This window comes from Zonotrichia leucophrys, chromosome 5, assembly GCF_028769735.1.
Source record: "Zonotrichia leucophrys gambelii isolate GWCS_2022_RI chromosome 5, RI_Zleu_2.0, whole genome shotgun sequence".
Classification (NCBI taxonomy): Eukaryota; Metazoa; Chordata; class Aves; order Passeriformes; family Passerellidae; genus Zonotrichia; species Zonotrichia leucophrys.
This window is the reverse complement of record NC_088175.1, coordinates 55116560-55143818: the sequence shown is the minus strand read 5'-3', so window position 1 is coordinate 55143818 and position 27259 is coordinate 55116560. Positions and strand designations below refer to the sequence as shown.

Genomic DNA, 27259 nt, shown 5'->3' with positions numbered 1-27259 from the left:
TGTAAATGTAGTCCTACTTAACCAGCCAAATATTTACCCAGTGAGATGAACGTGTATTTACTGTGCTGGTGACAGAACTCGATTTTCTTGCTTCAGCTGAGCTGCATTCTACCAGTATCTCTAGGGAGAGCACTTTCCAGCTGAAGTAAGCCCAGCCTGAGTGAAACCAAGTTAACAACAAGCTATTGCCACACCATTTAAATACAAAGGCAAACTAATCGAGGCAGGCAGTGCACTTTAAACAAAATCCAGTTTTTAAAATATCCAGAAAAAAAGATTGGTCGGGACAAAGGTTCTCCAAGAAGTGATGTTAAAATCCTAATGAAATTATTTCTCACAGAGTTCCCATATGATTAAAAGCCTAGTTCTCATATTCTAAAGGGTTTTTCAGATAGCTGGGGTTTGGGTTTTGGGGTTTTTTTTACTCTCTTTGCAGAGTCACAATAGTCCTCCAAATCAAATGAACATCAGCTCCCAATCTTTTGGAAACCATGACTTAGCTTAAAACCCATCACATGCTACACCTCTTAGCTCATAAAAAGTAAGAGGTAAATCCAGGCCAAGGAATTACTTTGAAGCTGAATGAAGGGAATTAGGGGATTACTGCAGCAAGGCACCTGCTGAGCTTGCAGTGTCCTTGAAGGGCCATGTCCCCTGGATTTCCCTGGGGACTGGGAGCCAGGCAGTCACTGCAACGCAGCCCATGAGCATCAGCCTCTGTAGGAAGAACTGACTATCTCTGACCCAAGTGTCACCTCCTTCTTTCCAAGCATGGATATTTCCAGAAGTTCTGCTGCTACAAAGAAGTGTATTCTACCTATTCACGTGCAGAAGCAAGTTTAAAGTACTAATAATTAAACAAACAATAATTAAATGTCTGTATTGGTAAATGCTCGTACAATTCTAAGACATGTCCAGTCTAAGATGGGGTTAAAATAACCATCATTGTGCAGGTTTTCCCCTGCAGAGCAGATGGATATTCTTATGAAAAGAAACATAAATGCCACCCAAGAAAACTAACCAACCCTACAGCACACAGTTTGCTTTATAATGTGCAGCTTTCCTCAGCATGCCTGTGGTATCATCCTACAGCAGATCATTTAAAATAAGCAGCAACACAAAATTTTCAGAATTGAAGTAAAAAAATGTTAACCATTTGCTTTGTTCTTCAGCTTTTACCTAAGCCATATCTGATGACAACATTTCTCTTACAAACATGCAGAACTAACAACAGCAAAAAAAGGAAAGCTTGATTTAAATATGAATTACAACCCATACAACAGGTTTGCTGGCAGCTCCTTCCATCCAAGCCATTTCTCAAGCAGCTTGAGTACAAGTTTGGGTTTTACATGAAAAATCTCTTAATAGAGTACCTGTTGAGAAGAAACAGCAGAGGAAGCTGAACCAACAGATGATGAAGCAGCAACAGCTGAATGATGAGGTGGAGGGCAAGAGGGAGTTGGGGGCTGAGAATGGGGTAAGCCTTTAGTAGGTAGCTTATTCTGTGTAGAGCAGAAACAGGAGAGTTATCCAAGAGACAGTGACATCAACACAGGTTAAGTTCACAGTCATGCATCAAAAAAACCAGAAACATAACAATGACAGATCTACTCTTCTTGCTACCTCTGCACAGTAAGGGCCCATGGAAATCATCATGGCATCTTCATGGTAAATGGTATTATTGTACTATTTCTTTAACAGAAATATTCACAGTGGGCACTAAGGTAAGATAGTACTGGGAGAGAGCATAATGAAATCCAGCAAAAACCAGAGTGCACCAAGTACCACTGCTCAGCAACTGATCAGAAACTGTGAGCCAGCAGTGTGTGCTTAAGCACAAGACATAGCTTATTTGAACACATTTCTCTCCTGCTAAAGCACTCTGATTAGCTTTAGGATTCAGATTGTTTCACCTCAATTGAACTATACAGTAATACTTAAACAACACTTTTTACTGGTTTCAGTGGAACCCACACTACTTTTCAGATCCACACAGAATGAAAGGAAGTTAAAACCAAAACTACTTCAATTTCTTTCCCTTCATGAATTCTTATACATCTTCCAAATCAGCAGTTCTTCAGGTGCAAAACTTAAAATTCACCTTTGGAAACTCCATGTATCCAAACATTGAGGCGAGATGTGCTGCTTTCTCTTTAATGTTCTTTTTATGGAATTCCCTATTTGCTATGGTCTGAGCTCTTTTCTGCAGTGACAGCCAGGGAAGGACAGCCAAGAAAAGAAAGAGAGAGATTTCAGTTAAAACCACATCCATCAACAAAACACAGAAGTTTGTAGAAAGACTTCTTATTGTCTTAATACAACCAACAGTCAACAGAGAACGAGCCAGCAAAACCACAGTACACAGATTATCACAGAGACAGAAAGGAAAAGAAGTTGCTTGTCACCTGTTTCATTTTTTCCTCCAGGTGCTGAAGACGCTCAAGCACTCCAGAAAGTACAAATGCAGCAGAACAGGCAGAGGCGAGATTTTCAGAGGTTTCTGACAGACTGGGCTGGGGATCTGTTTTGTGCACAGTCTTTGCTCTCCTGGCCATATGATCAGAACCATTTAAAGACTGTTTGGGTTCCCTGACCTCGTGTTCACTCCTAGCTACCACCTGAAACTGGGAAACACTTGAAGTGAACAAAACTCTGCTTTCTGCACTACCATGCAGGATATGCAGCTTTTAAGGATGCTTCCGAAAGAACGGCACAGTCATGCACATAACTAGAAATAAAATATTCTCACATCACTCTTTGCACACTGTCTACTGCACTTGTGGTGCTTGTGCACATGCACTGAAATAAATCAGTCCTGCACAACTTGTGCAGGCTTTGACATCCTTCTGTACATTTGTGAGTTTTTGTGAGTAACCTCTGAGAGCAGCAGTGCAGAAGAACATCTTCCTCTAGGGTTTATAGCAAAGGTTTTGGGTTGGGGTTTTTTAGCAGCACATCTGCCTAAAACTAAGCTTGCAATTATATTTATGAGGATTTCAACAGTCATTCTTGTCATAGTTCTAGATCTAGTCTGACCTAAATCAGCATATAATGTATTTCAGATTTAAGGCATTTTTTGAGGAGTTCAGAATGCATCTCTGAATTTGAGTTTTCATATAAAATATGTTCTGATCTTCTGATTTCCATATGCAACACGGATCTCATTTCACTGCAGACTGCTCTTGAAGTGCCATTACAGGATGTTTACTTCAATTTAAAACTCTGATGAAAAGTGAGTATCAATACTGTTTGAGATGAGATTGCTTTCAGTCAAAGTACTAAGAGAAAAATTTAGACTACATTTTTCCCCATATATGTGATGCTGCAAAAGAGCTTTCAGCAGAAATTCTTATCACAAGTTCTACTTATAGAAATAAAATACCTGGGCACCAATATCAACTTTTCCATGCTCAAGCCTTTATCTTAGATATTTTTGCCAGGTTTCTCTCTTAGCCTTATCATTACAATAACCCAAAGCATTGGGTATATGCACAAATTTTCAGGTACTGCTGTAGTTTTCTCATATGTTAAAAGCAGCTGTGTAATTACATTCGTACAATACAGAGTCTAGATACGGTAACACAGAAATCAACACTTATGTTTTCAGGGTATTTCCACACTTTCAGAGAGTTTTCTCATCTGGCAAAGCAGGTGTAAAATAGCCTTTAATTTCTACTGGCGTTTTTACAATTCTCAGCTAAACGCATCTGTGAACTCTGCAGTTTCCATCCAAATATTGCTTTGTATCTTATGTAGCTCTGCAATAGCAGTGAGTTCCCAGCAGTGAGAGAAATGCTGTGCTTGCCAGGTGTTTGTTACCCATAGGAGCTTCCTACCTGCCTTTTTGGTTGAGGTGGAAGAAGGCTTGGATCCATAGGTTTAGCAAAGCGAGGATTAACAGGAGGGTCAGAGGAGAGCAGGGCTGGTCTATCTGTTAGCTCCTTGTAAAGCATTTTTAAAATTGCAAAGACAGAATGAAGGAGAAGAAAAAAAAAAAAAGGAAGACAGTAAATAGGATTCAAAGAATTTCTGAGGCAGAAAGAAAGAAAAGCTTATTTTAAAGATGCATTACTATGAAGCTTAACAACACGTTTTGCATATTTTTGCCACCTACCCGTTTTATTAGCAACTTCTACCATCAAAGATATACTTCGAGATGAACACATTCAGTACTTTTTAACAGAGTTTATGATCAAAATAACTCCCTTCAGCATGGCCAAGGAAATCTCTGGCCACTTACCACACACTGAAAGCTCAGGGCATTGACAAGTAGCCAGGCAGTGTGCAAACAACTTTGGTTCAAGGATAGACAAAGTCACTGGACATCTATAAAGCCTACACTACTGGAGGACCTCAATATTTAAATAAACAAACGGATACAAGGATGAAGAATTAACAAAGTCACCATCTTTGTCAAAACATCCACACTTTGCTCATCCTTCCTTCAGGTCTTTCAGATGACAGATCTAAACTCTGCTAATTCCAACTATTTCTGACTGAAATGTGATTTTGAGCTTCTCCCCTCTACCTTGGCAGCATGGGATTGTTTTTAAAATACCTCTAGTCACACTAACAACAAACCATGAAAACGCTGTACAATGCACAAATGTATTCCACTCTGCCTAGTTTTGGAATGGAAATGGCAGCCAGACATATCTTGCAAGAGATTAGGTTTCCTTTTAACACTTCCTACGTTTTCCATAAAGACAGACTCCACAGGATATGCAGTGTCCTTTATTTGAAAAACACAGGCCCCAACAGGCCTTCTGCAATACTGTATGCAGCCACCTTAGACTTCCAAATAACACAAATTCCACAGGCTGGCTTCCATGAGATTCCTAGACACTACAACACAGCAATATGTTATTGTTAGATGCATTAGTCAATCTATATGACTTGTATTGAGAGAAATACTTTTAATTTGCATAAAGTATTAAAAAAGACAACCCACTCCAAACACCTAAGAGACTCCTGTCTTCCTGGGAAATTACCTTCACAAGGAGGGACTACAGCTCAATTTCAGAGATGCTTTCATGTTCATCTCTGACCTACCTGTCTCCTCAGAACTGTATTTGAAGCATTCTCTTCAAACTTTGCCAGCAGCTGAGTAGCCATAGATTTGACTTTGTTCTGGTTCACTCCTTCTCTGCATTCACTCTGTTCTTTCCCACTGTTTGTCCCCTGGCTTGGAAAGCCTGAAGTCTGCAAGGAAACAACAAACTGTGTTTTTCTTATGTTTCCTACAACACTCATGAAGGGAGAGGAGGAAAGAGATAACATCCTTTTCAGCAAAGGGTGAAAGGAAATACAGTCTGCAGTATACTAAAATGACATGTTTAGCATGCAAAAGTCACCCCAAAAATATTTTCTTGGGTGCCAGAGTACAGTAAAAGGGAACATTAATCAGTGCTGCTAATCATAAAGCAGAGTCACAAAGGTGACTAATCGGAGAAGGGCTAGAAACCAAGCTGCAATGTAAACTCTTCAAATAAAAAATTGTCTAAATGGACAATTAGGAAAAGGAAAAACAAACCAAAACCTTAAATGTTCCTGTGTCAGAACAAAAAACTAGTGCAATTTAGTTAATGCTCTACTCTCTCTCAAATGATTAAAATTAATTTAGCTCTTCTTTAATGCACACCACAGTAAATTCAACATTTCAAGGGAGAGGATTTTTCTGTGCCATGCTCCAAAGGCCAAACCTTGCCCCCCCATCTCCCACTGCTTTCCCAGCTCTGGTGCCCGTGTGGACACGGGTGGGCACCACTGAACACCAACCTGCTCAAAGACACCAAAGAGGCCTTTCCGACGCCTCTTGTTCGTCTCATTCTCTTCTGTTTTCCCTTCAGCCTGAAAGGGCAAAGCCAAAACAAGTACCATGCGTTACTGCAGCAATTCCCAAGTTTACCCCAGCAGCTCCTCCCAGGAAAAGCTCCATCCCCAGGCAGGTGAGGGGTGGGCTGTGCTCAGCCAGGCACACACGGTGAGCAGTGCCAGCACCAGGGGTCTCAGTGCCCCCCTGTCAGACCCCCCAGCTCATAGCACTGCTCCCCATGCAGGCGTCAGGGCAGTAAAGCCATCACACAGCCCCTGGCTGGGAGCTCTCACTGCACTCCAGGGCATGAGAGCACATGCTTGTACACTGTGCTCAACAGGCCCCACAACTTGGTGTTTGTCTTTCCCTCTTTCAGTGCTGAGGAGTTTAGAATTCATAAAGTATTAACACATCCTTGAAGAAAAAGGTTTTACAGCATGAGTTATTCTCTGAATTTTCAGCTAGACTGCACTGTTTTCCAGAGAAGTAACAAAATCCAGAAATCCCTCAGTCTTTCACTGTAACCCCCAAATCTCTCTTGAACCATCTGTCTGCATGCAGATCATGAATTCATAGCACGGTCATACTTTCATTTTTGGCTGCATTAAAGGTCTGTCTCCCTCATAAGGTTCACCTCCCTGAGTATGGCTGAACATTACAACACTTAAGCAAACAAATTGCTTATTTTATGCTTGAGCCATGAACATATTTCACTATTTTACTCAACCAGAGATTACACAAATCAGTAATACTTCATACTCAGTCTGCACAAACTTGAAAAGCAGTCAATGCTGGCAAATTTTTATCACTTCTTATAACATTCAGTCGTGATGATTTGATACGGTGATAATTTATGAACAATAAACTATATTCCACTTATTGGCATTTGCCCACGTTGTAACTTAGTGTCTGCTCAGCCAACTTAAAAAACAAATAAAAGGAGTAAAAGGAATTCCTTAAAAAGAAATAAAGAAAGATCAAAGAATTGAGGCTTCCTTTTTACATATAGACTGTTTGTAATAAATCATTATGCAATGAAGACGAGTAATCCCAAACAACCTGTGGGCAAACACCAAAGGATTTAGATGACAATATTTCAATTACTTTGCTTTACTACGTTGTCTTTCAAGCAGCAGCTCAGTAAAACCCAGCTTTGCACTACCTACAGTCATCAGTCCACCCAGAAAGGGTGAACACAGAGCAGCACAATGTATTCTGCATAATAGCCTGGGCCACATAAAAGCAGATTTTGCTTGAGTGAGTGGAGCAAAGCAAGATGCTGCCTTTCAGAGATGGGGCAGAAAGGACTCTCATTAACACGCTGACAAAGAAGCAATTTAATTGCCGAGCAGGACTCCAAAAGGGCAGCGCCCTGCATTGTGTAAACACCTCCATTCATTTATTAGTCTGGAGCACAGGAAATCTCAGTTCCTCTCCAGCCGGGCTGACACTCCGAGGAGAATGGAAAACATGATCCAGCCCAGCACAGGCTGCCAGAACAGCCACAGCCAGCCCAGCTCCAGCCCCGCTTCCTGGTCTCCCACAGCCCAGATAAGGATCCCTCCTCCAGCCCAATCCAAGGACAAGCTGCATGCCATGGAAGTTCAGAGAGCAACACTCTCTGCTCTGTTAAAGCCTGGACAGAACATTTGATATACATACACCTTGATAATGCTCAGCACCACTTTCTGCAGGGGAAAGAACCCTAAAACTGAAGCCACAGCCAGACCCTGAACTCCAGCAATTGCTTTCCAAGGAGTTTAATTTCCCAACTAGTTTCAGCTGGTTATGGCACTCCCAAGTCTGTCCTAATCCAAGAACCCTAACCCACCTTGCTTGGTTTCACAGCCCATCCGTGACAGAGCTGCAAAACCTCGCACACACTGCCTTGTTTCCCAAGCTGATTTGGGAAGCAACACTTCCACTTCTCATTTCCAAGGGGCTCCCCTGGTGTGAAACCAGAGGGGCCCTTCAAGCAAATCACCTCGTGCTTTCATGTACTGCCAAGAACTGCAGCTCCTGCTATGACAGAAGGCTTATTTCATGACAAGAGGTTAATCAGAGGCTCTATGGCTCAGGAATGGAAAGCTCTCCCCACTGCTAAAAGTCTGTTTACTTCTGCAAACAACTCATTGAAAAACAACACTGTGGTCATGATAAAGGTTTTCCTTCTAAAGAAGTCACCCACAAGAAAAAGCAAAGTTTATTCTGCCTGTTTGGTTTCTCACAGCTTGGCTATCTGGGAACCATGTCACTTAGTTTTGTATATATGTGGGTGGCAGGAAAAAAATATTTCCTAACAAGGATATTTTAAGTTACTGGACAATTGTCTGTCCATAGGTTTTTAAAAAGAGTTTGCAGGATGGAAAATATTCAAGACAAAAGTCAGTGTAGGAAGTATCTGGAAATTCTGGAGTAATTCTTCAGGTGAAAAAAATAGAAATCACATTTCTACAAGAGAGAGCAACAAATTTAAAAAGCAGTATATTAAAATACTGAGAAATGCAGTAGATGTGTACATGTGTTAACTCAGGCCTCTGCAAAGCTTCAAGGCTCTGTAGTCCTTAATCACAGCATGTATGGGCATGGATTATTTTATAATACAGGGATATAACAGGGCCTGTCAGTAAGTTTTCATTAATAAGTAACCAAGAGAGAAAAGTACACGGGCATGACTAAGAGATTGTTATCCCAAAGTTGCAGATCAACCTGCCCACTGTTTGTCACCACTGCAGTTTTCCTCTGCAGGAGCTGGAAAGCTTCTCTTCAGAACCCTGACAGCATCCACAAACTCTGCAAATCACTGCTTTTTTCAACAAGCAGCACTCCCTCCCAATCAATAAACAGTCTAGCATAGCACTGATTATTTGAACTGGTATATAATTAAATGGCTGTATATTTAACTCCAGGAATACAGAGCTACAGGACTCTTTTTCTTACAGGTAGAAATAGCTCAGAAAATTATAGCAGTGTATATATAAACCCCTTATTTCTGAGCCTGAAAGCTTATTTTCATCTTTTCAGAAAAAAAATATTCATAGGGCAAGTCTTGCTTCACAACTCACCTTTGGTACTCGTTTTCTTGGTAAAGTTAAATTGATATAATTATTAAAGATGAAATTTGATGATTTTAGTGAACCAGGATCATTATTTTCTCCATTTTGCTTCTCAGCAGCATCTGTTGAAAAAAACAACTGCTTAGGATATTTACTTAGATTTGTTTTTAAATTATTCTAAGCCAAAGCTTTCCAGTTGAGTGCTGGTAGCAATTATATACAAGAAACACAGACAAATAAAAGTAAATACATACAATGTAGGGTGGCTTTTTAAAAAAAGGAGGAGAGAAACACAAGCATCAATGTGCTACCAGGGAATCACACCAACAACTTGATAGATGCCCTCCATGATGTCAAGCAGCAGTTATCCAGCTGCTCCTACTCCTGAAATCACCAAGGACCCACAAAACCTTGGTCTTCAATCAAATTCTCCCCCATTTCCTGTGTTAAGCCCCAGGTAACTCTTGCAGGCCAGAAGGGCTCTGCTGGTGATTTGTGGGAGCAAACAAACTCCACAGCTTTTGTGGACGTTGTAAAGCCGGTATGTTTATTACAGTGCTGGATGTGGGGATCATTCCCCTAACATGACATGCGTGCCTCTGGGAACCCCAGATCCTTTTTTATCTCCCTCTCAAACGCATATGCATGCAATGTCACAATAAGTTCATTTTACTGATTTCATGTGACATTTGCCACTAATTCTTCTTTATCAGAAAGAACTCCTGGCTCATTTTGACCCTGCTCTGTCTGTCTGCCCCCTCCTTATCTCTGTCCTTCAGCTGAAGCTGTTTCTCTGAGCATAGGTTTTTGCGAGAACAGGCAGTCAGACTAAACAGCCATGTTTGCAAACTACAGATTCAAAGATGCACATTTCGCCTAAATCAAAACAGTTTGATTTCAGCAAAATAGGATTTCTATTGTGGAAAATTCCAGCTGTGCCTCAGTGGGAAAAGCCTGCTGGCTGGAGAGCAGTGCCCATCGGGCGCTCACCGACTGCGCGCAGCGGCGTGCCGCGGAACAGCTCGTAGAACTTGGACAGGTAGAGCACCATGCTGAGCTTGTCGGGCTCCCCGGCCGAGCCCAGCTCCTGGCCCGTGGTCACCGGCGGGATGCCGAACTCCCGCTCGGCCACGTCGAAGGCCAGCTGGTTGTTCCTCACCGCGTCCTCTTCGTTCAGCGCCTCGAAGTCACTGCGGGGACAGACAGACAGACACACAGTGGCATCGCTCGGTCCTGCTCCCCTCGGGGACGCGCCGCGCTCCCGCGGCACAGCAGCACCAGCATCTCACCGGGTCAAAGCTACAAGAGCCTCCCACAAATCCCCTATTGCAAATACTGACTCTGCCAGAAATGGAATTTAAAAGCTTTTTGACTGAACTGGACCTTGATGTGGTCCCACAAAAAAAAAAAAAAAATCTTTATTTATTGGAGAGATGCAATTCTTCCTCAGAAGTGCTAACAAACCTTTTCCTTCTCCAAATACAGCTGAACTACTACAGACTTCATCCATTAGCAAGAGATTACTTAAGTTCAAATAGTTTTATAAATCATCAAAGCCAGCAGGAAGAAATTTAGGACAGCATTCTATGGAAGTAGTGTATTATGTGTGTGCACACACATGCACAGACAATACCTTTCCTTTTTTAATGTGTTACGCACACGGTTTAGCAGGGACCTCCTGCCCAGGTCATAACTGAATTTAGCAGTGCACTAAATAAGCGCATCACACATCTGGAACTCTGTTATCCACTCTCTAATCCATTTTCTATGAGACCTATTCTAAGACTCTGATCTTTTGAACAGCTTCCAAAACTCATGACTAAAATAAACATGTAAATAAATTACAAAGCTCCAGGCAGGGTAGTTTCTTTCTCCTCACAGTGGAATGTGAGTTTTTGAATTCCCAAAGAATTTCTCCTTTTCTCTCACCCACCCACTGCCCATTTCTGGAGCTGGGAGCTGTCACTGGCAGCCACCTCTCCTGCCTGCCTGGCTTTCATCCAGCCAAGTCCTTCTGCAGGCTCACTGAATGCAAGAAGCCAACAAGATCCAAACACAACATTAATTGAACAGCAGGAGGTCTGTTAGCTCAAGATAAATTTATCGACCTTGTAGAGAGCACTGTAGAGAACATGTTTTCCACAGTCAGCAAAGATTACTCTGCTTTCTGTATCCTCTCTCCCAAAAACATCCACAATTCTAATTCTTTTAAACCAACCCAAGGCCAAAAAAAAATTCCTGTTCTTAAAATCTCAGCTCTTCCTCTGGCAAAACTGTACAAACAAGCACTCTAGGTACCACTCCTATTCTTTTCCAATTTATCACACCTCATTAAAAAGTTCAGTTATTCCTTTCATTTATCCACAATAAAGGGAGGTTAACAGTAATTCATGTGTGACTCCTAAGGCTCTGCAGGAAGACAAGAGAATGCATCCACTGCATTTTGGAGACTGGTGAGAAGAGAGAGTCACCCCACTGACTGCACCCAGCGGTGCCAGCAATTGCTATTTCCTGACACCTGTTACACACTGACCTTCTTGTATGTAACTATGGGACATTACAAAATACTCAGATGCATGGAGTTGGGGCATGCAGCACTAGGACCCCAGAAACTGCCAGAAGGGGAATGCTGGCTTACACTCAAGCCCTAGGGCAGTGAATTTTCAAGGCCCAGCCCTTGCTTTGCCCATATGAAAGGACTCTGTGCTCTCCTGGACAGAGTTGTGCAAAATCTCCATCTCCACAGACCAACATTTCCCTCTTTGACTGTCACAGCAACCAGTACAACACATGGAGGATGGCTCATTCAGGTTCACCCAGCATTTCTGCAGCAGAGGATTGTGCTTCACGGCTCTAGTTTCAAACAGACACCAAAACCTGTCTCCAGGGATCTGGGAACACAGCTCTACCCATTCCCCCAAAACTGCAAATTTTGTTTTAAACAGACACATGACTCCCACAAACACGATAAATCATAGGGTTCAAAACCCTCCTAGCTCTTTGAAAGCACATCTGTTTCATTCTAAACAGCATGCAAGGACATCTAGAAGAAACACAGCAAACCCAACGCCTCCCTTCCCCCTCCACACCTGGCCATGGCGTGCAGTTCCTTGCAGAAAGCAGCCACACAAGGGGACTGCAGAGTGCCAGGTCTTATCCTGCCCTTTGCAAATGCCTCAGCCAAGGAGTTCCCCTGCTGTCACTTACATGAGGTCAGGCCTGAAGCGATGGATGATGGCACACAGGGCAAGGCCACTTTTCCAGGAGCTGGTCAGGTCAGTGACATTGACGTTTCGGTATCCCTCCGTCTGCTTCTGGCACCACGTCAGAAGCTTGTTAGGTCGAATATCTGACTCTGCAGAAAGGGGAAAGCAAATCTTTCAGTCAGCTTCTCATGCTCAGAAGGGCACAAATGTTAAGCCACAGCAAACAAGAGATGCCACTTACCCTGTCTTGTGAGGTTCACTGATCTTCTAATGGAGCTCACTCTCTCAAGAGGACACTGCTGTAGCTCATTGGTAACATATAATTGTCTCACCTACAAGGAAAAGCAATCACCAGCATAACATCAGACAAAAAACCAGTTCTGTTTCCAGGTTCACTTTATCAGCAGCTGGTTCTAAATTAAGAAGTCTCCTGAAGATTTTGTTTACACACCCCTTGCAGCCCTATTTACTCTTGATAAAAAAAGAACTGATTTCACAAACAAGTCTTTTAAGTACTGACCTGGTGAGGTCGAACACAGCTCGAGTTCAAGTTTGGGTATCTTGTTCCCGGGTCAATGGTGTACTGGTCAAAGTTCTTATTAATGTTTTCAGGGGTCGTCTGAGGCAAGAGTCGATAAATGCTCTCTCTTGGAGAGGAAAAAGATGCAAGATTTATGTATTAAAATAAATATTTATTTATAAGAGATCGGGGGTTTTTTTGCAGCTGCCTCAACTTCATTTTGGTTCTGCCAGGACAAATGTTAGGGACCAAATGCATAATGTATCCATCCCATTCCTTATCCCCACTCAGCAGAAGAATGCCGGACAGAAAAAGGACAAGATGGACACTTAGAGCTTATGCCCACATTTTCCTGAGGCAGGAAGTGAGCAAGAAAAAGGAGGAAAAAAAAAGGAGGTTACATCATCTAGTCATCTGGTTTTGCTTTAACATCTACTCAAGAAGTAACTTTTTTACCACATAATAGCACTAAATCCTGTCATCCTGCAATTCCTATAACCACCACAGCTTTTTTTACTATGCTGTTCGATTTTCCATTTGGGATTAGGCCGTGTTTGAGTCATCCCACAGGCTTCTACCTTAAAAATTCCCCAAGTGCAGTAGTTAGTAAAGCTCCTGCTTGCATTCCCACAACCATGACTCTTCCCATTACGTATGTACCCCAAAACAGCCTGGGCAGCTGTAGGAGAGCAGGGTGGCTGCCAGCAGGACCTAAGTCAGCAAATTCAACCATCAGACCATGATGACGCCAAGACTGCTGCTGTACTTAGCAACAGATTTTCTTGCTCCAGTCAAAAAAAGTTTCTGGTGCAGCATTATAATAATTCTCCACATATTTATCAGCCTAAAGAGAGCACCACTATGCCAAAATGCAGAGTTAAAATCACAGAGACCAACTCTGAAAGCTGTTACTGTTGAAGAATTTATTTAGACTCCTTTCAGGATTTTTTTTTTTTATTTTGATGATAAACAGGTGTTGAGATGGCTGGAGGTTCAGGGTTTTTTTGACACAAGGTCTCTTTGCTCTATTTCCTTACGGATCACACTTTAGTGCCATAAATCAGTGATTTAAACCCTAACACCATTTCTCCTGATAGCACTCTGAAACCCCCAGCCTTGCAGTGGCTCTTTAAAAGGCTGGGAATGGCGGGGGGCAGAGCAGCACTCACCGTTCAGCCAGGATCTCCAGCGGGGGCTTCCCCTGCGCCCAGCCCCGCACCATCCACGCCGTGTCAAAGGCAGCCAGGAAGCCTCTTGCACAGCCAGTGCCCATCGGCCAGAAGGGCTGCAAGGAGCAGCGACACTTTAGTTCTCTGCACTTACCACAACACTAAATTTCAATGTCAATTTGGAGTCCAGGGTTTCGTACTGTCTTGGAAAAATAGGCCAGAAGGGCTGCAAGGAGCAGCGACACTTTAGTTCTCTGCACTTCCTAACTTCTTACCACAACACTAACTTTCAATGTCAATTTGGAGTCCAGGGTTTCGTACTGTCTTGGAAAAATAGCCCAGAAAGAGTCAAAATGCAACACAGGCAACACTTGCAGGTTTTAAGTGTGCCTCTCCTTTAAGTCTTAGGCAGGGGAAGAAGATGACTTTTTTCACTTTTTCCTTTGTTTTAACTTCTATATATAAAAACAAATTTCTTAGCCCTAAAAGGTATAGGTTGAGGATAAAAAGAAGACTCAAGAATTATTAAAGGAAAAAAAAAGATGCCCTTTTCACCTCCTAAATTTGCTTTGGACTGCTCTTTTCAAATGCCTCAGGCTGTCAGCATGAATTAAAAAAAAAGGTTGCAGCATACACTTTTCACTTCAGAAAGAAAAAAAGAGGAACATACTAAGACAAAGAGACTGCAATAATAATTTGGATCAAGTTTTTGTCTATGATGGAATTCAGTAAAATTATGCCATGCACCCAAGCTGAGGACACGGAGCTCACAGTTTTCAGACAGAAACACAACTTGCATAAAGCAAAATGGGATCTCAGCCACAGGCTGCCAGCCAAGCATTAGCTATGACAAACTATGGCATAATAAAGGAGAAAAGAAAAAAGGGGGAAAATCTTTTCCAAAGAAGGCACCACTGTTTCAAGACATGTAAAAGAGGACATTTTATACAGGAGGCTAGATTGAATGGTTGGATTAAGGAAGTAAAGTAAAAAACCTGAAAATACTACTTGGAAGGCATTCCAAGATATACCTCAAGCAAACTATCTCCAACAAGAGCCACCAGGAGCTGATGTCTGTGCCTCTCTCTCACCAGCGCAGCATTTTCAGATGCATACATGGAGGTAAAATCAAACATTGCTACATCTGGCTGGCCATAATGATTAATTGCAAAATCCAAGGAAGGCAGCTGGTAGTTGGTTGCAAAGTCAGCAGCTTCTCTGGCGTAGGACAGCAAATTGCTCTGGTTCACATTTTCCCCACAGAGCAGCAGCTCGGTGTCAACAGAGTCCTGCAAGGAGAGAAGGATGTGGGATGAGAGACTCCAATGTCCTCTCTCAACTGGAACACTGCAGTCTCACAGCAGGACTGGGAGCCACACATCTCACAGCAACAGAAACAAGTGACACTTGCCATCTCCAAAAAGCCAATGCACAAGCACAGGTACTGCCCCAAACAGAAAATTTCCTTGCCCACACTGAATGAGCAGCTTTGTCTGCAATAGCAAACTACAGCTCCTCCCGGTTCCTTGGTGATGTGATCTTTTCAGAACATTACTTCCCTCACATCAGAAGATGTCATCCACATCACTGCAATGCTTTTCTGCACCCCCCATCTGAAACCACAGGAGAGCAGAAGCACTGATGCTGTGACATGGAGGCTCAGCCTCAAGGTTTGACTCGACATCTCAGTAACAACTCCACACTCAGTCCACAACCTGGACTGTAGCAGCTTTTCTGTTCATTTTTGGGCCAGGTTTTTCCTTGGGGAGAGTGGTAAAGGACCCTGCCTTTATAGGTCATCCTACTTAAAGGCAGTGATTATTAATGAGGCAGGTTCTATTTCCAGCCTAATCATGGATGAGACCCCTAATCACAGATGATACCACAGAACTGCTATTAGCCCAGTTGCACCAGACACACTGGGGTGGTTGATTTGTTTTCCATTCAGAGCTGAGTAGGTCATGAAAACAGCTCTGATGAGCCACAGCTGCTGCTCCTCTGCTCCTAAGTCCCCACAGATCCCCTGGGACTGCCCTCACCTACAAACACGAGCCCCACAATCTCAGGGCCTACACATATCAGCAGTGATGAATCATCTCGAAAGCATCATCTTAAACTGACACCTATTTATGGAAACAGACACACAATCACTGAAAGTAAAGAGGATTTCAGAAAATTGCTTGAAATGAAAAATACACAATTGATATTAGTCCCTCCATTTCCAAGTTGTTATAACTTCAAGTGGGGTTCAAGTAATCTAGTGAGCCTGGAAGAAACTGAACTCAATGTCATAGGTCATCTTTTACAGTACCACAAGTATGTGACAAATGCCATGGAGCTTTTGTTTATTTACTTTATTTTATTTATTTTATTTTGTGTTACTTGGTGCATTTACTGTACAGTTGAAGTTACTTGCACTTAGTAGAAAAGAAAAAGAAAAAAAAGAATAAAGAGGGAAAAAAATTGCCTATGTTTGAACAAAGCTTGAGGCCAATGAACTCCAGGAGGTAGAAGATGGTGGGTTTGATTTACCAAAGCCCATTAACAGTTTAAGTTAGCATGCACAAAAACTTGATATAATATTCCCTGAACACCATCCCTTGCAAACTCTAGTGGCATTGCATTTAGACCAAGGGGTTTGACCCTTCCTCTCTCCTGCCCTGGTTGGTCATGGACAGCAGCTCTGCCCTGGGAGCCCAGGCCTCCCAAAGGGCAGGGAATCATGGCCCTGAGCTGAGTGGTCCTATCAGAAAGCCAAAAGCCCTCTTAACAGCTCCCCACAAGTACTTCCTTCAGGAAATTACACTTGGCTGTTTTGGCACTGCTTTGCTTTCCAAGAAAAATTGAACTCTATTGGGTTTCCAGAAAGGGAAATTTAAGTGGTGCCATAACACTTCCTAAAAACAAAAGAAAATAAACGCTATATTTTACAGAAGAAGGAAAAAAAAGAAAGAAAAAAATACCTCGAAATCACACATACCCCTGAAAGGTCAGGCCATCATGTTTATAGCCTTCTTCTATTATGTTTCACCCACTTTAAAGAATTTGCAATTTATCCTAGGGTAGGTTTTTACACTTCCTTACTTGCCTGATAAAATTGAACATAGCTGTGCTAAGTTCACCCTTAAATAACTGAGGTTTTTATTTTCTGCTGTGACGATCCCACTACGAATTTCCAAGGTGAGTCAAGATCCCATTTGGGCCAGTTTCAAAACTGATTAATTTAGGAAGTATTGTTTTCAGTTCTCTATTGAAACTTTGAGCTGACTGAAGGGAAAAAGCAAATCCTAAAAATGCCAGAGTAAGATCCAAGTGGCCTGAGCTTGAATGAAGTGATTAAGTCTATAAACACCCTGTCTAACATCCAGCAACATTTATGCAGATGTTCACACTTACTCTGTGCCAAGTAAATAAAACAGGGTTTAAGCAGCATTTTTACATACGTTAATAATCACTCCTTTGTCCAGAAGACTCTGCTTTTTTGCTGTCATCACAAAATAATGCGTGCTGTCTTTATAGTAAACAATATTCTCCAGGTCAATCCCTGAAAAGAGAGACAGACACATTTGTCACTGAAGGCAGAGCTCTGCCCGTGTCATTCACCAACAGCACAGGACTGATCCCAGCAGGTGCCTTTCCTTCTTGGGCTGCATCCCCTCTCCCAGCTGGGATGAAGGATTAGAGGGCAGGATGCTGTCAAACAAAACAAGGGAGGACAGTGGTCTCACCCTGTCACTGTAGGACAAAAAATAACACAATGCAGACATGCAGCTTTTCCAAGGCCAAAAGAGAATTTTTAATTTCTGACTCCAACATTTATAGATTTCCAAAAGTGACAGTGGATTGGAGGGTGACAGTGCCACCTCTCCAATGACACTGGACAAACCAACAGTCCATCAAATTTCTCCTCTTCCATAAAAGAATGCAAAACAGTAAGTTATTGACATAAAGTGTGTGAGAAAGTTTGTTACAAGAATCAGGAGGCTCAGAAAAACTTAAAAAATCAGGGTGACATCACCCAACAGCAGTTTTTCTCAGCACAGTTTAAAGTTATTCAGCATTCTTTCAGGGAACATCTAGTTAACTACAGCATTAACAGTTCCTGAGGTAGAACTGGGTGCCAAGAGAGCAAAGTGTTTTTCAGGTTGCTAGGGCTCTGGCATTGGGTCTAACTAGGGGGTTTGGTTTCAATTACAATAGTAATTTTTTTTTTTTAAACAGTGAATGCAACTATTCTGAAACCCCTTTCCATTAAGATGTGTTTCACAGTTTATATTTTTAGTATTTACGGCAGATTCTAGGTCTTCTCAGTTTATCAGCTCCACACATCAAAAAGCAAGAATGAACTCCTCCCACAAGAGCAGAGATTTTATCAAAGGGTTTAAGCTGTTCAGCATGTGAACGGATAGAAACAAAACAAATCATGTCTTAAGGGAAAATCTCTGGGCCCTGAAAATGCTCTTCCAAATTTGTTCAACATAGCAGACATTTTTGCAGTTGAGAAAAATTTAAACACTAAAACAAGCCATGATGTGGCAACACCCAAGCTAAAAAAATATCCCACTGTACCATAAATGGACACCTCCGTCTGCAAGCTTCTGACATCAACAATATTTTATCACTTGGAAATATTTTATACAGATTATTCAAAACTGATGTTACCAGTAATAAGAGGGTGGCCTGGCACATAGAGTTCCCCTGCTGCCTCTTGTATTTGGTAGTGGAAAAAATGAGGATGCACTCACCCGTTTCCTCTTTCAGGTCCTGGAAGAACTTCTGATTGAAGATGAAAGCAACCCCACTGATTTCTTCTACCTTGGCTTCTGCAGTTGTATTTCTGTTTATAAAATTGGCAGTGATTGCTATAGCCAGCTTTCCACGAAATTCCTTCCTCCTGAAGCCTGCGGAGCAAAGACAGGAATTAAAACCACTGCAAGCTTCAGACTGGACTTTCAGGGAGGTCAGCTCAAGGCAGCTCAATGTCCTTCCTACACTTCAAACAACATGCCATCAGGAGATTCCACCTCCAAAATTCCTTTGAATGGAAAGAGTCTTTTCTCCCCATTTTCAGCTGCAAAGCTAGAGCTGCACTGCATTCAAGGTAAAGTCCCATTGAAAAATGGTTGGATGGGGAACTAAGGGAAGAACTTCAGGAAAAACTATGACTAAAGAAAAACGTGGAAATTTTCTTTTTACATGTCTGGGAATACAACAGGTCAATTTCAGTGGAGGGAGACATTTTTAACATGCTAAATGGCAAGTTTGGTATTTCTAATATAGGCAGTAAACAGCTCTTGAAAAAATATGCAAGAGATCAGCAGTCAAAAAGCAGCAGAGAATGATGTGAAAAATAGAAACCTCTGTAGCAGTGCTTAGGTGCACACACCACCAGCTAATGAGATTTTCCACAGGTATTTGGAATTGAAAAATATTTAGTGGGTTTAACTGTTTATTACCAAGGTGAGACCAACTGAGAAGCTCCTTGCTCCATCCCTGCTTTCACTTTTCACTGAAAAAAGCCCCCTGAGCCACAATCCTGCAATCACACATTGAAGTTTTTCTGTCTGTATGTTCTCCTCATCTGTTACTAAATTATGAAGTAAAACTGAGGATCCTTCGTGTATTTTTGGCTCACTGCAGATGACATCATATGAATATGTTATTTTATAGCAAGAAATAAATTGGTTATGGATTTTGGTCTCTGTGCTTCTTGATATGCTCTTGTTACTTCATTGAGATAGATTTGATAAGACAACACCAGCTTCTGTACATATCTTCAGTGCACCAATCACTCCCCTAGATCCTGGTATGATGATAAACATTAACCTCTTGACAGAGTCTGCAGGTGAGGTAAGAATAATTAGGTTTTGATGGTACCTGACTATTTAAACAGTGTTTTATGGGGGACAGCCAGATAACAGTGTAGGGAAATTTCCAGTATAGCATTATAAGGAATTAACTGTAAGCACATTGTAGTTGGCAGATAAAAGAATAAACAGACAAACCCTGAAGCCAATAAAAAAACGGAAAAAGTGTACTCAGAGAATGGAAACCGGCTTGGATATAATTAGAGTTAAAAGGGAAATGCATAATTAAGTAAAAGGTTTGTTCCTGTGATGCAGGAACAGCTTAGCCAGTGTCTCTCTAAGAAACACAGCTCAGGTGCTCTGAATTCTCAGCAGTGATTCAAGTTCAGGAAACATTTACACCCTCTACTCCCACAAACCTTAGAGGTATTTATTACCTTTTACCATTGTTTCTAAAGGAGCTGCTTCTGAAGTTCAGTCTCATTTACAAAGAAGCAAAGCCTCTGTTGCCTTCATTAAATACCTGGCAGTCACCTTTTAGTCACGAGTTCAAGCACACAGGGGAAATTCACAGCACAACAGCAAAGGCTGTGCCATTCCTGACCTATATCTTGTCAGCTTCCTTCAAGTTAAATCATCATATAATTACTTAACCTTGAAGCAAGCCCAATGACACCACAATGCATTCTGTAGGCAGTGCAAATACACAGAGCTCAGAAGCAGTAATGACATTAAATGTCTTTTACTCTGAGCTACAACTTAGTAACAAAACCAAAAGGTACCACATAAAATAAAAGCTTTCACACAGACTTTCATGGACTGAAAGGTAACCTGCTGCTTTGTCTCTTTCTTTGCTCTGACTTTCAGATCTTTCAAGGTATCCTAAAGACAGTAATAAGGCTAAAAACACACATTCACCCACCTTCCAACGTGTTCCTGCGGCCGTCTGCACCAATGATAACATCAAATTCATACTCTGACAAAGGGTGATCCATGGGGAGAAACTCAGCTCTCCAACCCATCTCTGAAAATACAAATAATATTTATTAATTCTTCAGTATTACAACAGAGCAGTGATTTCACAGTCTGAGGAAAGGGCACTGAGATACAGGGGTGCATTTCTCATGCTCTGGATCACCTAATGCAGCAGCTTCCTCTCAGAGCCACCACAAGAAGATGCTCAAGCATTTGATTCTCACAGAAACAACCCCCCAGCCACCTTATCAGGGCAGTACATACACGTGGTTACTGCAAGAAAGAACTGGCTACTAAAAGAGGAAAAATAGCATTCCATCATCAGGGCTTTTAATTGTCTTCTAAATAGAAATTAAATGGAAGCATACTCACAAAGCTAAATTTATTCTTTTTACAAAGCTGATTATGTGAAAGTGTTTGTACTGTCCGTGTTTTAAAATTATATATGCTTTATTTAAACTAATATGCTTGTTCTGCTGTCACTATGTGACCCTTTGAAGAGATACCAGAGAGTTTAAATTAAAATTTTAAAATGGATACTACATCAAAAAAACTAATATTTAAAAATAATAGAGAATTAGAATCTTTTTCTATTGTTTAAAAATCTTGCATAAGAATGCTGATAAGACTCTATGTGCCAGTGGGAGTTATATCAAACGTGAATGCAAAAACAAGGCCCTGGGCACTTCATCCATCCTCAATATTTATATTATCAAGAAGATCCTGAGAAGCCACACCAGACTCCCTACAAAGCCTCAAACACATGCCAGAAGGCATAGTGCAAAACCTGAGCTTCTCAGCCTGGGCTGTGTTTTAAGATTTATCAGTGCTCTGTCACACTGATACTTATCACACTGCACAGAACAAGGCTGGCTGAGTAAGGAGGGCAAAAAACTCTTTATTTCTGTCAAGTGTTTGACTGCCTTATGCAACTTCACGTAACACCTGGCACAAAAAGAAGTTGCTGTGAGCAGAATGTATTATGATAAATAATACTTTGGTTTTCTTGATCTTCAGGAGGCTCCAGGACTTTCACGAATTCCAGGTTCACGTGAATTTCCACTCCAAGGATAAGTGCAACTTTGAAGAGGATGAGCTGAAGCTGTCGAATACCTGTGGAGAGCAAGTGACAAAGATGTATTTGATAAGTAAGCAACCCCAGCTGCCACCAGCCTGCTAGAGAGCTGAAATTCACTGTTAACACAAGTGTGTAGCATTTCTATTTCCCATACTGTAATGAATGCAAACATAGCAACTACCACAGGATGTTGTTCTCTTCCGCCTCCCTTTCCTCTTGCAGCACAATCTTGTGGGCAAAACTCATTTCAGCTGAGTTTCTTAGAATGCTTTTGTAGAGGTTTGCCTCTTGATGATATTTAAAAGATCTGCTAACCAGCACATTTTAGAATACAAAATTTTACAGCATATTTCCCTGTAAAATAGTCCATTCTGTTATTTGTGTCTACCTTCAACATACTGGAATAAATATCAATATTCTTCATACCTCATAATCACAAGCTGTTGTTTAACCATACCAGACTAACAAGTAAATCTGTTCCATAAGACTGTGACTTGTTCTATTTCCACCTTGCTTAAACAAGACCATTTTTTTTCCTCTCTGTGTGCACACTTGCACTGGCACATGGTTAAGGCTGATGAACTTTCTGCCAAAAAAGTTCTGTCTCCACCAATCTTCTGATCCAGGCAAGCTCTTATCTGAACAGCGCCCACGCCCTCAGATACTTACTGATGTGATCAATAGATCCTGCGCAGAACTTGCCATAAAATTTCTTTGCTCCCAGTCCCCGAAGGTCGTGGATGGTGAAGGGCCAGAGGTGCAGCACGTTGTTCCTGGAGAAAGTGTCCCGCTTCTCCACCACGACAACCTTGGCTCCCAGGAAGGCAAGCTCTATGGCAGTCCGCAGGCCACAGGGGCCACCTCCGATAATTAAACACTGGCAGAGAAAAGGAGGGGTGGGACACAGGGTTTTGGATTACTTCCACACAGTTTCCATCTTACTCTGTTGGTATGACTTGAAATACAACTGGACTTGCACTGCTGTGAGCACAAACAAGTAATTCACTTAAATCAACGGAATTTTTCTTGCATGTGGTGCTCAGCCTATGTAAAAAGAGGATAAACTGTGCTTAATGCAGACACAAAAGCATCAGATGAAGAGAAGTAAGAGAAAAAACAACAAAAAGCCGAACATTTTTGAGCATCTGCTTGCACATTTCTAACCCTCATTTAACGTTTCTCAAGTGCTTGCAGCTGTTTCTCAACAGCACTACAGTTGTGTAAAAGGGAGGGGAAAGGAAATAAGTGGTCTTAGTGCAGGCTTTTTTTTATTTTAAAGAGGAAATGGGTGTACATTTATAGATTTGTTGAACAAACCTACGATAAGCCAGTAGCCTTACACTATTAGCTACTCTCTTTCAAGTGAGGGTGGATGTAACAGCCTGGTTCACCCAGGATGGAAGGAGGACATGCCAAGGGAACTCAGCAGACTTGCACTCCTCTGCCAGGGCCAGGGAACTCATCCTGTCCTATTCCATTTGACCCAGTGCTAAACATCCTCACTTTCAGGAAAATCACACTTCAGAAGCTTAAATCTATGTTGAAAGAATCTCTTCCAAAACAATTACAGAGGATTCCTGCCCAAATTTTAGTTGACAGCTGTAATTTTTCACAGACCAACAAGGAAAGGATATCCAGAAAGCAAACTAATTAAACCCCAAGCATATCTAGTGCTTACATTCCCTTGGCTGATTACTAAAACCTGATTAGAAGCAGTCTCATAGCTGGACAATGCTGTTGGTCCCTATCTCCTACGAACCCCTTCCACTCCTCCAAATGCCCCCAGATTTCCCAAAATCCCTGCTGTGGGTTCCAGCTGTGCCCTGGCTGGAGCAGGGACAGCGAAGGTGGCTCTGGGAGGATGGGAGAGCCACAGCACAGCCAAGCTGGGCCGTGCTGCCCATCCCAGACCTTTGTGTCAGAGGCCAGACACGCTGCCGGGTGTCCCACACACAGAGCCAGGCGCTGACTGCAGTTTCAAAGCTGCTCTATCTGCAGCCTCGCTGGATTCCAGTCTGGTTCCCATTACATTGCAATTGCAGAAAGTAGAGTCATTTGTTTATTTTGGTTTGGTCATCATTTGTTTTCAGATCCAACAACTTGAGCAAAAAGTATCTGGTGCTGACTTCTGTCCAACCCAAATCATAGAAGTGCAAAAATGTCTTTTTTCAATTTAATAAATAATTCTAATAAATTCCCATTGAAAGAAAAACTCCTGTGAGGTGCTTTGGCTTTGCTTTAGGCAAGTGTTTTGTTAACCAGAGATATTAAAGTTAGGCTGTTGCCTTAGCCACTTGGCTTTGTTCCTTGTAAAACAACATATTTAATTCACAATTTCTGAAGAACACTCCTTGCTGCATGATTAATATTAAAAAAAAATAAAAATCAACAGATGTAACAATATAAAGGAAGAATAACAGAGGGCACACGAAGCCTAGCTGTAGAGGATCTTTTTGCACATGCTCCCTATGATTAGCATGGGAACTCTGAGGTCTGACAAGTGAGTGACTCAATTGAGCCTTCACAGCTTCCAGTCATGTTGAGCAGGCAGTCAGAAACATTTTACAAAGCAAGCCCATACATGGTCTGATAAGGTGAGGCTGGTTTTTTTTCGCTTACAAACTGTATTATACATAAATAAATGCAACTTTAAAGAAAATAAAAAAATAAAAAGAAACAGCAGTCTTAGGAGATTTAGTCATAGCAGACTCTGCCAAGTAACAAAACCCGCACAGAAAACCCTTCGTTCCTCCTGGTGCTTTGCAACACACTATGTCAGCATTTTAAGGAGGATTCTGCCCTCTTCCCTCCTCCTATCACATTGACAAAGTATCTTCATAATTGCATAGAGACACCATGAAAAACGGCTGTATGTTTGCCACCACCCGTGGTTACCTCCAGAAACACATTTATCTACATCTCAGAGCTATTTGTTCTAAGATTTATTGAGGACGCTTCCTGCTGGTGTAGAATTTACTCTTGGCACTTCTTCATCTAATTTTGAAACTTCTGGGGTCAAAACCAGTACAAAATCCTTGCAAAAGGAATACTTACTACATTTGTGTTCCTAACTTTATTAAGCAAGGGAAGGGCCCATGCCACTCCCCTGTGGTCTGCCTGCCAACAGACTCCCAGAAGAAACCTTCCTGCAGCAGGAACTTTGAATGGCATCCTATTTTCCCCTCCTGTTATCCCAGCCTCCTGGCTCATCAGGGCCTGCTTTTGGAACTAATTTCTTGCAATTTAACACAAATCATGACAGCTGGCATCACACAGGGAGTCTCAAACAATCAATCCTGAATGAACAAATGCCAAGGGCTTCTTGACATCCCCATCACCATTCACACATCAACTGCCTTTTAACAGTGCCAGATCATCTCCCACAAAGCTAAAGGACAACTTGACTTTTCAAGGCATCTCCCACAAATTATCCCAAGTAACAGCTGCTGAAAAGAACAGACAAAGAGCTTTTGCATATTTCTTGCTCAAGCTGGAAACGAAGGGAGAAAGTCTTGTTTAGTTTTATGAAAGAATAAGATCATGACCAGACTTCTATAACCTGCCTGAAGAATCAGTACCATGTTGGGTGTTACATCTTGTTTTACCACTGAGATAATACTACTGAGAGAAGACTTTTTTTGGTGAAAATCTCCTAGTGCAAATGGCTGATCTTCTGCCTGCAGATGTGCATGAATATTTTCTGTCAAAAGAGAAGCCTCATTGAATTTCACGTATTTCCCAAGAACAGCACCTATGTTAAGGCAAAATTACAAAAAGAATATGGGTTACAAAATTCCCATTGAATGAAACTAATGTAAGTTTCCAGGCCAGTAATAATTGCCTAGTGACTAACTTGGGACTATTTCAGTTTAAATTCATACTTAATAAGTAAAGCATGGACAATTTTGCACTTCACAATAAAACACTAATAAGCCTATGCATATTTTATAAAAGTTGTTTATTCAAGTTGCTGAGTAAATAGTCTGTTTCTATGATACTGTTAAAAAGTATCACAGAAACATGTACTCTTCCCTAAAAGATGATTGTTTCTGTATAAATCTTGTCCCACACTACAACCAAGCGCAGTACACAATGCATTATCTATTTTCAGACAGAAATAGAACAGAACTTCACTGATTTCTTCCTTGTGCAATTTAAATGTATCAGAAATTTTCACTTATATTTACTAATATAAACACACACAGCATTTGGTAAGTCTCCTAAGCTTGATTCCACTCAAGGGTCAGGCTGACTGTAAGAGATGCTACTTTCTCTCTCTATGTTTAGGAATAGCAGTGCCTTGAAAATCTCCAGGAAATATTCCCAGTGCTGAGCTAAGAGGCAGCACAAGTCACCTCTCCAATAGCAGAATGGCTTCTGTGCCAGGCACAGGATTTTGATTTGATCTCCTGTAGATAATGTACTCAAAATAGGAGGGAAAGGAGAGGGATGCAACAGAGGCCTCTTGCAATCCCTCCTTTCCCCTGCTATTAAATCAGCAGCAGCCTGTGAATCCAGGCACCTGCATCCCCTTGTGGAAAAACCATATGCAGTTAAACAGCTGAACACCACCACTATGTTTAACAAAAAATACCCAAACAAACCAAAAAAACTCCAAACCAACAAACAAAAAATCCCCACAACACCAACAAAAAATGCAAAAAAACCCCTACCTCAAAATAACACTCCACAACAACCTAGTCACAAAAATCTCATCCACTACAACTGAAAGGCTGAATCTATTCATTGACCTTGAAAAATTAAAAAAACATTAGCTCTCAGCATTTAGATGCTCAAGGAATCTAGCAGGTGGTAGAAGCATGGGTGTGGGAGATACAACAAACAGCATCTCTTGGCATAGCTAAGAGCAGACAAATCCTGTTGTGGCCCAGTGCATTATCCCATTGCTGTTATCCCACTCTAAACCCCTCACTCCTCTCCTGCCCAAGGTACCCAAATATTAAATTCATCTTGGAAAATAAGGGGGTGTTAAATGATGATCCACTCCCTGTATGTCCTTGGGATGAAGACAGAAGCTTCAATAATTCCAGGAATCCAAGATTTCCTAATTTCTGCCTTTCAGCTGTTTTGGAGGTGATAAAAAGGGGATTATTTTTAGCCTCCAGCTCAACAACAGCTGGACAGACAGGCACACCCTTCGTTGTCTTATGGCATGCCAAGCCAAAAGCATCACTGCTACTCTTCAGTGCAAATGGTGAAAAAACAGCAAAACCCATCTGCCCAGGTTACTGAACTGCCTTTAGCCAAACCACCAAATGGAAGTTGAACTAGAGGCATGGATCATGCTCCCAGAAAGGAACAGAAAGGGGTGGCTTTCCCACAAGCCTCAAAGCCCCCTGATCATGGATCGTGCTCCCAGAAAGGAACAGAAAGGGGTGGCTTTACCACAAGCCTCAAAGCCCCCTGGTCATGGATCATGCTCCCAGAAAGGAGCACAAAGGGGTGGCTTTCCCATAAGCCTCAAAGCTCCCTGGTCATGGATCGTGCTCCCAGAAAGGGGTGGCTTTCCCATAAGCCTCAAAGCTCCCTGATCATGGATCATGCTCCCAGAAAGGGGTGGCTTTACCACAAGCCTCAAAGCCCCCTGGTCATGGATCGTGCTCCCAGAAAGG

The 27259-nt window shown here is 41.8% G+C and overlaps 1 protein-coding gene across 8 annotated transcripts in view; it reads right to left on the bottom strand.

Annotated features, from left to right (window-relative positions):
• Positions 1-27259, bottom strand: part of MICAL2 (microtubule associated monooxygenase, calponin and LIM domain containing 2) — a 219064-nt gene that overhangs the window by 52105 nt on the left and 139700 nt on the right. For 6 of the 8 annotated variants that reach the window (XM_064715723.1, XM_064715715.1, XM_064715719.1 and 3 more), the window contains 18 exons: positions 22296-22503; positions 21545-21661; positions 20496-20597; positions 18512-18667; positions 17210-17310; positions 14798-15055; positions 13767-13882; positions 12598-12724; positions 12319-12409; positions 12079-12226; positions 9862-10061; positions 8881-8993; positions 5779-5850; positions 5053-5202; positions 3837-3941; positions 2406-2624; positions 2102-2203; positions 1374-1502 (listed from right to left, as the gene is read on the bottom strand). In XM_064715723.1, the coding sequence (XP_064571793.1) occupies positions 1374-1502; positions 2102-2203; positions 2406-2624; positions 3837-3941; positions 5053-5202; positions 5779-5850; positions 8881-8993; positions 9862-10061; positions 12079-12226; positions 12319-12409; positions 12598-12724; positions 13767-13882; positions 14798-15055; positions 17210-17310; positions 18512-18667; positions 20496-20597; positions 21545-21661; positions 22296-22503 (2514 nt within the window). The remainder of the gene's footprint in view (positions 1-1373; positions 1503-2101; positions 2204-2405; positions 2625-3836; positions 3942-5052; positions 5203-5778; positions 5851-8880; positions 8994-9861; positions 10062-12078; positions 12227-12318; positions 12410-12597; positions 12725-13766; positions 13883-14797; positions 15056-17209; positions 17311-18511; positions 18668-20495; positions 20598-21544; positions 21662-22295; positions 22504-27259) is intronic. The other 2 variants (XM_064715721.1, XM_064715722.1) reach the window with 2 other exon arrangements.